This window comes from Myotis davidii, unplaced genomic scaffold (genome assembly GCF_000327345.1).
Source record: "Myotis davidii unplaced genomic scaffold, ASM32734v1 scaffold44, whole genome shotgun sequence".
Lineage (NCBI taxonomy): Eukaryota > Metazoa > Chordata > Mammalia > Chiroptera > Vespertilionidae > Myotis > Myotis davidii.
The window spans coordinates 2,800,683-2,812,972 of NW_006299705.1; the positions used below are offsets into that span (position 1 = coordinate 2,800,683).

The 12,290-nt window shown below is 40.5% G+C and overlaps 2 protein-coding genes across 4 annotated transcripts in view; one reads left to right on the forward strand and one right to left on the reverse strand.

Moving 5' to 3' along the window:
* ANKDD1B (ankyrin repeat and death domain containing 1B) overlaps positions 1-4,302 on the forward strand; it is a 39,031-nt gene extending 34,729 nt beyond the window's left edge. Inside the window, 4 exon segments of the mRNA XM_006779642.2 lie at positions 505-600; positions 1,131-1,332; positions 3,048-3,179; positions 4,172-4,302. Coding sequence (XP_006779705.1) covers positions 505-600; positions 1,131-1,332; positions 3,048-3,179; positions 4,172-4,233 — 492 coding nt within the window. The 3' untranslated portion in view covers positions 4,234-4,302.
* A 1,061-nt stretch (positions 4,303-5,363) lies between these two features.
* The window catches only part of POC5 (POC5 centriolar protein), a 32,777-nt gene continuing 25,850 nt past the window's right edge, over positions 5,364-12,290 (reverse strand). For all 3 annotated transcript variants that reach the window (XM_006775451.2, XM_006775449.2, XM_006775450.2), the window contains exons 11-12: positions 10,239-10,415; positions 5,364-7,335 (exon numbers count right to left, since the gene is read on the reverse strand). In XM_006775451.2, coding sequence (XP_006775514.1) covers positions 7,192-7,335; positions 10,239-10,415 — 321 coding nt within the window. In that variant the 3' untranslated portion in view covers positions 5,364-7,191. The remainder of the gene's footprint in view (positions 7,336-10,238; positions 10,416-12,290) is intronic.

Below are 12,290 nucleotides of genomic sequence, written 5' to 3' on the forward strand. Positions count from 1 at the left end.
GCACCAGACACGATCAATATCTAGCATTTCTTGGACAATTTACATGTGTCATGCATGACATATGCTAAGGGCATTACATACATTATCTTATATACCTCTCACCCCGACACCATGAAGTAGTTATTGAGATGGAGAGCAGCTAAGGACTAGCCCAGGTTCACCCTGCAAGGAAGCAGTAGGGTTAGGACTTGAACCCAGGCTCCCTTGTTCTAAAACTAGAGCGCCTACCTACCCAGTAGTTCTCAACCTTCCTAATGCCGTGACCCTTTAATACAGTTCCTCATGTCGTGGTGACCCCCAACCATACAATTATTTTCGTTGCTACTTCATAACTGTAATTTTGCTACTGTTCTGAATCGTAATGTAATTATATATGTGTTTTCCGATGGTCTTAGGCGACCCCTGTGAAAGGGTCGTTCGACCCCCAAAGAGGGCGTGACCCACAGGTTGAGAACCGCCTAGTACTAGGCCATCCCACCTGACACTTTCATTTTTAACTTTCAGCAAGGGAAGACTGCCTTGGCGGTGGCCTCCCAGAGCAACCACAGCCTTGTTGTGGACATGCTCATAAAAGCAGAAAGATACTATGCCTGGAGAGAGGCAAGGAAGGACGATATATTAAAAATGCATTTTTTGTGGTGACATTTCCTTAGCCAAGGCATCACCTCTGTTTTCTTTGGGGGTGGGGAAATAGTGGGTTGCGACAGAAGCAAGGGACACAACACTGTAACATCCCTCACATTTCCTGTGTCAGGCAGACAGTACTCACATTCTGAGAACAGCGCGGTAGAAATGAATCTGACAGTCTGAAAAGAAAACCCCAGGATAGACCTAGAGGGCTCTGGCCTGCAGGGAGGTGTTGCAGTGTCTGATGGACCTGCTGAGAACAGCTCCCTAGTAAGGGAGTAGTAGCAATAGTGCTCTCTTGTGGACATTCTGATAACAGCGCCCTATTAAGGGATTCGTTTTTTTGTCTCCATCTTGAATGACAAAAATGATCCAATGATAGATAACATTGAAAAGGTCGTCCTGGTTACCCCTTACCAGTTATATCTGAAAATAATTGCTCTGAAATAAGGCAATAAGCAGAAAATATCTAAAATCATTTGATACCATTACTTTCAATTTAGAAGCATGGTGAGAGCACCAGGGACGCACCAACCAACTCTCCTCTGACATTCAAGCAAGATCACAGCCAGGAGACCAGGCATATTGACCGTCTCCTCTGGAACCTGGCTTATCGTCGGCTGAAGGCCAGCGAGTGGCAGAGGCCGGCCCGAGCAAGGAACTTCACAGATGACCAGATCAGAGCCATCGAGGAGCAGTGGTCAGGTGAGCACCCCCAGGTGATGTGGGCAGAGGCATTCAGTGTCGGGAACAGCAGTCCTTCCTGTGGCAGATCTTCCAGGTAAGTGCCAGGGACACAGACTCAGGGCTCTCTCAGAGGATGCCAAGACTCCAGCTGTCAGAACTAGTGAGGTCACGTCAGCTGGAGTCCTTAGCTTTGCTTTTTAATGATTTGGCCCAAACCTAGGAAAGATAGAAAGCTTGTTTGGCATTAATCAACCAATTAACTTTATAAACAAAGAAGCCAACACTTGCCTTGGGAAAACTTTCTACTTATAGAAATTCCCATATGTGGGTATCATGAGATGTGAACAAGCCCCATGCTACCGTTGACTTGCACTGCTGGTTGCTGGGGACTGTAGACACAGAAGCCCATCCCCTGACCCCGTGCTACTTGTACCACAAGTGATGGTGCTTTTTATGGCTAATTCTAGGACACATTTTCATGTGAAAAAAAGGGAAAATATTGAATATTGACTATAGTTTCTGAAAAGAATTCTTTGTTATTTCTCCTTTGTTGCTAATTAGACATATATGTTCTGTGAAGTCTTTAGGAAAGCTGTCTTCTGGAAAGCGCTCTTGGCCTAAAGAAATGGTTTGGAAATACAGTGTGCCCTCTGAGCACTTGCCATAGAGTAGGGGGCGTTTAAAATGTTTCAGGCCAACACTGCAGAGTGCCTACACGGGGCCTACCTCTGCCAGGTGAGGGTCCATCGGCTCAGTAAGCCATGGCACATGTTTGATGCAGTTTGTACCCTCGTTGGCATGATAACAGTAACATTCACAATCCACTTATATTGTGATTCTGGTAGTGGCACCAGGGAGTTGGTGGACTTTTGAACAGAGGCATGGCATGTTAATGATGGTATTTAAGGAAAATTACTTGGGCAAGGGCAAGATCAGAGTGTTCACCTAGAGTACGTTCTTTATGTGCACAGTTCGCTCTCCCTGAAACACCAGTCCCTCCAACAGTCTGTCCCATGAACTTCCTCCCCGAGCTCAGGCCCAGCTCCTGGGCACACACTCCACTGAGCCAGAAGCCTGTCCTGTGTTTGTGACTGTGACCTCCTACTGCAATGGCAGTGGCTTCTCATCTCCACATCCCAGCACGTCCCCCACACTTCTCAGGGGTTAGGTATCCAGGGAGTACTAGTATTTGCCCAGCACTCACTGGTCCAGAGAGGGGAGGGAATGCAGACTTCCACCAGAAACTGGAGTGTCAGGTTGCTACCTGCTGCTGCTCAGAGTGTGGGTAATGGGCAGCAGCAGCAGCAGCAGCACCCGAGAGCTTCTTAGACACGCAGGTCGTCACCCCAGAATGACTGAGTCAGAACGTGCATTTTAACAAGATCCCCAGGTGGTATAGACACTTTAAATTTGAGTTTAAAAAGCTCCATGTCTCATTAAGATTGTCCCTTTCCGCAGGGCAGGGATGCGGCTGTGAAATCTTGAGTCCGCTCCTCTGGGCTGTGTCAAGCACAGTGAGTGCATGGCCAGTGCTGGCGTGAGTCCCCACGCTGGTCGCCCTAAAGCAGCACCAGTGGGGGCAGCTGGAAGGGCTCTCCTCCCCTGGGGCTTTGATCTAACCATCACCAGAAGAGCAGCCGCAGAGGAGTTACAGTTAGACTTGAGGTCCCAGGCACAGAGAGACAGCAGCAGCAGGTGGTGTTTTTGCCTCTCACCTTGTGTGTGTGGCACAGGACAGGACAGCTTCCGTGAACACGGCCACAGGGCTCTGCTCATCTGGCTGCATGGGGCCCTGATGATGCAGGCCGTGCTGGTCAGGCACCTGTACCAAGACCTGGTCCACACAGGTTTCCAAGAACTAGCTGGTGAGTGACAGTTTTCAATAGACACACACTCCTGGTCCCTTGTTAGGGGACCATTGGCAGAGACACTGCCCTGAACAGCAACGGTCCCAGCTTGGGATTCACTGGGCTTCAGTCAGCATGGGCAGCTTCTTTGGTGAGTGACTCAATGAGTACTTGTTCTGTTTTTTTCAGTCCTCAGTGTTAAGTGGGCATTTGAAAAAGTACAGGCGTATTTTTATGTGTGTGTGGGGTGGCGCGGGGAGGACAGGGAGAATCGGGGAGGTGACGGGGACAGGAACGCTGAACTAGGTCATAAGGATAGTTCTCCACAACCAAGAATTGTCTCGCTCCAGAGGCTACTTGGCCCCTGTTGGGATACGGCAAGTTAGTGCATTTGAAAATGTCATCTCCAGGTTGAAAGAAAGAGCAGGCAGCCTGTTGCTTTGCCAGCTGAGGTTAGTGCTAAAAATTACTCTGCCGAAGATTGTCTTGTCAGGGAAGATGCTTTGAAAACTTATCAATAAATTAGGTGGTGTTATAACTTACATGTAATCATAACCATTCGTGCAAAATATAGCAACATCTGCCATTTTTTTTCATGCTGTGGCTTTACCTGAAGCTGAGACCATACTTCCACAAATCAGACACCTGATCCAATATTGAGTTTCAAGTATAAGGAATAGTGCCTGGACAATGCCTACTTTCCATGACATTGTCCTCATAGCACTGGGGAAGTGTATCCATAAGAACTCCCGGGGAGTGCCTAGAGGCACGTTCTGAAGGGATGCAGGGCATGGGCTCTGAACTTCATGTCTGCACGCCAACGCTAACAAGCTGTGTGACCTTGAGATGTTCTGTAACCTCGCTGTGCCAATGTTCTCGTTTATTAACTAGGAAAAAAGGCATCTGGCGAAGGGCTGTTGTGGGATTAAGTGTGTAATAGTGCCTGGCACATAGTAAGTGCTTAATAAATGTTAGCCATTAATAATAAATGTCATGCTATTTTTTTCCAGAAAAGATCCGTCAATTCAAAAGTGAAACTAACTCAAAGCCCAAGAAATATACAGTTTCATAAATGCCTAGAGAAATTGTATTTAAATGATTTCCCACTCAGCATCCAGTCCTTTGCCGTTCAGCTCTTGAATGCCATGAAGTCCCTCTAGCAGGATTGATTTTCAGCTATGAGGATAGTGGAAATAGATCCCTAGCAGATGAAAAAGTGGCATTCTACTTCCCAACCACTGAACTGAAAAGTCAAAAAACACTTCTGGCTTTTGCTTAAGGCAAGTTGTATATGATTTTCCCATTTCTGTCATTTGATGTAACATATATGATGGCATAATATAGGAGGATTTTGTACCTCATGTTTTAGAAAAATATCATGGTGAGAGCAGCATCATGGCATACAGGAAAACCGGGAATTTTAAGATACACATGGTTTTGAGTTGTGATTTTGCCATTTTTAAATTATGAAACTTTGGGCATTCTAATATTCAAATTTCCAAATCTCCAATTTCCTCCTTTATAAAAAATGGGAGAAATCCCTGCCATAGCAGTTTGGTGAGGAAGGGAGAATGCCTGTAGGCTCATGTCCATAGTATTGACCTCATTAACTGTTATTTCTCGTGAGTGAAACTGGCTTTGGAAATTACGGTCACTGTTGGCTTTAAGTAACACATATGTGTAGTGTGTATGGAAAGGCCAGAAGTATACCAATATTTTTTATCTCTTGGTGACTTAATTATAGGTGACTTTATTTTCTTTGTACTTCTTGGTATTTTCCAATTTTTTCCACAATGAACATGTATAATTTTTGTAATCTGAGAAAGTTATTAAACATGAAATCAAGTACCAATTTATGGCAGCTTATATGCACCTATTCATTATAATTTAAGTCTCTCCATTCTCAAATTCTGATTCTAGGTCTCTAAGGCCAGAAATAATATCATGAGCAATTTCAATCCAGTTATTCTACCATGAATTTATAGTTCTACATCGTTGGCCCACTTAATGTTATGTTTAGGACAGTGGACATGCTCACATGATTCCCAAGTTTTAACAAAGGTGTTCAGTGAAACGTCTTGTCTCCATTGTTCTTCAGTCTGGCCAGTTTCTACTGATTTTGCTACTCCTCTTCCTGCCCCACCCCACCCCACCCAAGCCTGGGTAACCTCTTCATAGAAAAGTAAGTATGAATGCATGCTCTTATTGCATGAAGTGTTTTAATTGTGGAATTTATGTTAACTTAGGCTAACACTAATTACTTGATGCTTTATACCATATAGTTTCCAGAACTTAAAAAAGATTTATAATATTCTTAATTACAGTATTCATAATATTGACGTAAGTTTGTCAACATGGTTATGGCTTGCACACTGAAAACTGCTCCTAATTGTAATTGAGGTTCTTAAAAAAGCGGAGCCTGAAGCCAGTTTACGTGCCACTGCTTCTTTCAGGAATGCGAACTCAGGGGAGCAGGAGTGAAGGAAAAGGGGTGATATGGCGACGGAGGGAGAGCCTAGACCAGGATGAATTACCATATTGGCCATCACCTGGTACCAAGCACAACTTATTTGACCTCAAGGATACTCTTTTCAAAGAGATGAGAGATGGGATGGCTATGCATATCGGGGAGAAAGGAAGACTTGATCTGTTTACCACAATGGGTGCTAATTCAGGGCTGCATGAGTGGACTGCAAATGGAGCCTGCCTGTCCCTCATGACTGGACTGGGAGGGGAGGAAGCCCTCAGGGAGAGGAAGGGGGCAAGGAGATTGCCCTCTGTACAGGCAGCAGATGAGGTGCTGCTGGTTTGTGTTTGTTGTAACCCATGAGCTGTTTGCTACAGTAGTAGCTGGACCAGAACCCAGAACAAGTTTGGCATAAGAAGGATCTAATTAATACTCTTTAAGACATGGCCAGATACTTCTAATAATTCAGAAAAGCCCTGATTTGCCCCTTTAGAAAATGGGATATCTGATGTCCTGTTAACAATGTAAGGACGTAAGAAAAACTGTTTCCTGCAATACAATTAGAGCATAGAACTAGGTCATGTACAAAATGGAAGAGGCTTCAGATTATTAAATCTATCCACTCCTGTTAACAATACGGAAATTGAGGCCCTAGACAGATACTTCAGAATCTACTCATGTTTTATGCACCCATAAGTACTTTAACCCAGGCAGCCAGCAACGAATCATTAGAAGCCTGGTTCTGTACTGCTTGGTCAGTTTTGCCCAGATGGTTTCTTCTTATTGGCCAGCATTGAAGTCTCTACGCAGGCTTGGCAGATTTGCCGAGTTGCCCAGGGCAACACCACTCCAGGACACTGGATGTTTAGAGAGAACAATATGGATTCCAAACTGAGGTTTCCAAAGAGGCAATGAAGAATATCAGAAATAGGATCATTCTAATAGAAAATTTTCTTTTGATGTTTCTGTAACTGTGTTTTTGTGCTGGTAAATTTTTTTCCTTTTAACATCAAAAATTATTCATAGGTGTTGCCATTTCCCCCTGTTTTTAATTGCTGGACTACTAGAAAATGAAGATAAATACCCTACAGTCACAAAAAACTGTGATATAAATATCACTACTCTTGGTCTTTATCTTTTTCACTTAAAAATAAAAATACCTTAGTTTCAATTAGTTTTAATAATTTTTAAAATAAACTTCTCTTAAAGTTTACTTAGTAACCTTGGAAATGATTCAGCTTTGTGGAATAATGTCGAGAAAACAGGATTTATATACTTTGATGATATAATCAGCCACAGGCTGAGCCTATTAAAAAATATAGTCCAGTTTTTTAATTTAAAAAAGTTTTACTTCATTGCTTAAATTAAAAAAATAACATTAAAATAATCCTACATATTATTTTACAAAGGATGGTGTGGCTTGAAAAAGTCTCTTATAATTCTGAAAAGATGAACATGATGTATCCATGATGTTCATGCAATATGGAAAAATTTGAAACTAAAGACTTCTAATCCTTGGTAAAACCAGAGCACTTAAAAGATCTTAATATGAACGTATTCATTTCAGTCAACCACTTTGATGGAATGAACGCTTGTGAGAGACTGGGTGTGAGTCGATCTGGTTCCGAGAGATCTGGAAGCTGAGGTAGTACTTTCAGGATGAATAGTCCGGGGGTATTTTGCTGCAGCAGCTTGAGGAATGGTTTGCTGAAAAGATAAAAATCTTTTTTAATAATCCTATAAAATTACACATATTAAATGTCATTTTATCATTTATAATTTAACCCAACATTTGTTAAGTGTCAAGCAATGAATTGAAGTAGTGGTTACAAGTAGTGATCCTTTTCCATAAGAAACCCACAGCCAATTAGACTGATGTGCTCAATACCCGTAATTTATGTGAGAAGAGCACAGAGAGAGCCATGGGAGCATTCATTTCTCAAGGAGGACTTAACTGGCTGGAATCTTATGCTTACAGAGGCGAAGTGCATAAAGGGACTTTGTGGTGTCTGGAAGAAGGGTCCTACCCCCCAAGCCCTCCACTGGGATATGTGGAGTCCAGTCCTGGGAACATGTAAGGAATCCAGTCTGGTCCTTGCTTCAAACCAGCATAAAGCAGGCCTGTCATATTTCACCTGGGAACTGACTAAACCTTTTATGGTGACACATGAGGAGGACTTCTCAGAGGCCTGGTGCTCCCTTCACATGGACCACAACTTTCTAAATAAAGAAATAAGTAGAGACTAGGGACACATGTTGAGGGGAGGACTTGCACACTGCCTCCGAGCTCAGAGGAACATCTGAGACATGAGCACTGATGCATTAAAGTCAGGACACATCTGCCTTCATCTATACATGCAGATGTTCAAGTTCGTATTATGTACATAAGTTCACATTACATGTATACATCTGTGTAATATGTACACATGTAAGGCTTTCCTGTATTATACCCAATACAGCTTCTCAGTAGGCCACAGAGGGATGTGTCATGCAGATGAGTTCTCAGTTCATGTCACTGACTAGCACATGTAGGTTCTGATTAGGGTCTCCACTTAGAAAAGCCATCTCTAAAATACTTGAAGTAAAATTATATATATTTGATCAAAACATTCACTATGCATTTCAAAAGCTCTATGATACAGATATGCATGTCTTCATTTTAGATTCTGTTTTAAGAATAAGAGCTCCTCTTTAAGGAAATGGAAAAATAATCTTAAATATTTTGATACTATATATTTCTTTGTATATAAATTAACTGGGTAATCATAACAAATGGGAGATATTCTTGCCACTACTATGAAATTTTAGTTGCTAACCACCTAATCTGACCCTGTTGAAAGAGGTATTTTTCTTTGGGGCGGAGGGTTGGCAAGAGGAACTGTAGAAATAGATTCACATTACCATGGGTATCATGATCTACAAAATCCAGTAGAGAATGAAGTAGCACCAGAAGCAAGCAATTAACCAGCAGATGGCGCTAAAGTGTCAGAGACCTGATTACTGGTTTATTAGTAATAACTTTCTGATAATTCTGGATCTTGATTCTTGGGAAAAATGAAAAATTGTAGAGAGGCTCGCCATCATGTCTGTCACATATCCAAGTCAGGTAACAATGGGAGCAGTTGTGGCTTTCTAATTCATGGTCAATTATTGGAGAAGCACTGCACGTGCAAAGGGCAGCTTGTGAGATAAACTCAGAAACACGTTAAAAGTCTTTAGTTCCTTATTTTTCTGTAAAATATGAATTTCTATTGTTAATCTAAAAACAAAGGCTATCTAAATTAAAAATAAACATGTGTAGTCTCTTTAAAGCCTTCAACTTTTTAAAAAAAATTATTTTGTTTTTTATTGCTGTTATTTTTCTCCATTGATTTTTAGAGAGAGTGGAAGGGAAGGGGAGAGACAGAGAGAAACATCGATGTGAGAGAGATACATTGATTGGTTGCCTCCTGTACATGCCCTTGACCTGGAATCGAACCTGAGACCTTTCAGGCCTTGGGCCAATGCTCTAACCACTGAGCCCACTGGTCAAGGTGAGAGAATTCTCTTTGAAAATCAATCCTGTTTCTCTTTGGGAATATGATCTTGTTACTTTTAAAAATTAAACTTTTTGAGGTAATTCTTGAGTACAAGAAATAACGAAAAGGTATTCCTGTATCCTTTTAAAAAATATATATTTTTATTGATTTCAGAAAGGGAGAGGAAGAGAGAGATTGAAACATCAATGATGAGAGAGAATCATCGATTGGCTGCCTCCTGCACGCCCCCTACGGGGGATTGAGCCTGCAACCCGGGCATGTGCCCTTGACTGGAATCAAACCTGGGACCCTTCAGTCCACAGGCTAAGGCTCTATCCATTGAGCCAAACCAGATAGTGCTCCTGTATCCTTTTCTAGCAATTTTTATTTGCTTTTGATTTTACAGTTTACAAAGTGCCTTTCTATAACATTATCTCATTTAATCCTGAATTCTGACAATAAACCGTAAGAGCTAAGTACTCTTTGACTCACATTTTACACAAGAGAAAAAGAAGGCTCAACTATTTTCCTTGTTTTGTATATGATTGCAAAGGCAATAAGTAGCATAATTGGGGCACTAACTTGTTTTGTTGGGTTTTTTTGGCTTAAATTCCATGGAGGTACCAACTTTTTCCAAACTAAAAATATGATGACAATTGTATTGAAAAAGGGGAAGAAGAATTTAAAATAAGGAGCAAAAATTTAAAAAATTTTAAAAGTAGGGAAGTACTTCTTGTAATAAAAACCTGCTACATGAATAGCTAGTTAATAAACTAACAGTTTTTGCCTCTTTATAAAATGAATGAGAAATCATTTCTATATTTTATCCTCTGGCCGACACATTGTGTTGCTTTTTGTATTTGATCATTTTTACACTGTTGAGAAGAAATAATGTTTCTGAAATTAATTTCTTAAAAGAGGAAAGGCAGATTCAGACAGGTGTGTAATAAGCATAGAAAGACAAAATAGTAAAAGGCAGAATAAGAACTAGTCATCATGAATGTTGATCTTCTCAGCATGTCATTTAAGTGTTTATTGGTCTATAAATTTCAGGACATAGATTTTGACAAAAGGTTCAAAATGTGCACTCACCACTGTGACTGGATGATGTTTTTCCACAACAACTGAACTCATGGGAGGAGAAACTCCCATTATAGCTAAACTGCTACTAATTCTGTTTTTTGAAGCAAAATCAGATCTCCCCGTGATCCGGGCTGTAATTGTTCTTCCAGCTTTCTGTTGTGCAGATGTCACAACTCTGGGTACATACTAAAAAAGCAAAGAAATATTTAGTTGGTAGAAAATCCATGGAAAAATTATAGTACTTTTGGTTCTATAACTTATGAGGAAAATACGTAGGTACTTAAAATAATTGTATATTCAATCAACTTTAACATGAAAAAAAAAAAACTTAAAACATGGAAAAAAATAAAAACTTCAAACAATGAGACAAAAATCACAACATAAAACTGAGCACCGCAGAGCATCCCTTTAACTTTGGTATGCCAACTATTTTATAGGACTTCACCAACTTTTAAAAAAACTGTTTTTTAGAAATACTTATAATTTTATAGGAAGTTATAAAGACAATGTTGAGAGAGCCTGTGTATTCTGCACCCAGTTTCTGGAAATGATTACATTTTACATAATTATGACATCAAAACCAGGAGGCTGACATTGGTATAATGCCTGGGTATAGATCTATATCACTTTACTAGTGACCCGGTGCACGAATTCGTGCACATTGAAAGGAAATTAATCAAAACATTTTAGTATTGTTATTTGCCCTTTCTCTACAATAAAAGTGTAAGCCAAATTCACGATCGACAATCACAGATCAAAACACATGCGTGCAATTGGTGCCAGCGAGAGCTTTATATGTACTGTGCATGCATGAGTCAACTTAGCCTTTTCTATATATAGATGAACTTAATTAGACCTGCTTTTTGATTTAGCTAAACTTTTTCCAGCCCAGTGAAGCACCCCAGTTTCTCTTTCAGGTAATTGTCAGCACACAGCAGTAAATATCAACACGAAGCAGATTATTATTGTATATGTGCTGCCGAAGCGAGCACCAGATTATTATTGTAGATCATGCAGGGAGAACAAAGGGTAAAATATTTAACTATAGCAGTGTTTGACTATATTCTGTGCAGTGAGAAAACCTGAAGTCATTTTGAAGGTCCAACATTTCTTACTTCTTTTCAGTCTGGTCAAGTTTCTAAGCTTTCTAAATCTCCATTTTCTGGCTAATGAAAAGAAAATAGGATTCCACCTAGTCTCACCTACTCCAGGACTTCTGTTAGGATCAAATGAAATGAGGCAGGGAAAACCTTCACAGACATTTGGTTAAAGTGTGAAGGGTGTTGCTCTGGTGTGGTGGTGGGGCCTTTGTCCCACTTGGGGGAAGCCAAGTGTTGGTTTGTCGGTACCAGATCTGTGGTGCTGTTTATTTTTAAATGGCCAGTGCATGTTGTGGCAGCTCCTGTGTTGAGTGTCTGCCCCCTGGTGGTCAGTGCGCATCATAGCTACTGGTCGGATGGTCAGATGGACACTTGGGCTTTTATATCTATAGATTACATGTGTAGATTTGGCAATGAAGGCACAGAACTATTCCATCACCATAAAGATGTCCCTCATGCTACCCTTTAGTCATATCCATTTCCCTTCCCCCACTACTCCTAATCCCTGGCCATTCATTTGTTTTATGAACTCTTTTGATTCTTATGCATAATTAATATCATTATTATAAATACTTCTGTGTCCTGCATTTTTTCTTATTGATTTGTTAATATACTTTTTCCCCATGAATAGAGAATTGCTACAATTTTGAGAGATTTTAATACCAACAAACTAGTTTATCTAATTATCTCAGTCCTTTTACTAGTATATATAGCAAATTTTTGTGGAAATGGACTCCTTTTCTTTTAAGAGTTATTTCTACAGAATATATTGTAAAAAAATGCAATGATCAGATTCTAAAGTAATGGTAGCTTTTATAGATTTTGTTGCTTACTGCTGGACAAAAGGCATGTAGAAAAAGTTATATTTATATCAGGGGTAATACGTATGTGTACTCATTTCTCCCCACTGTCAACTAATTACACTAGCTGGGCAAAAACAAAAGGAATAATAAAAGAAAGA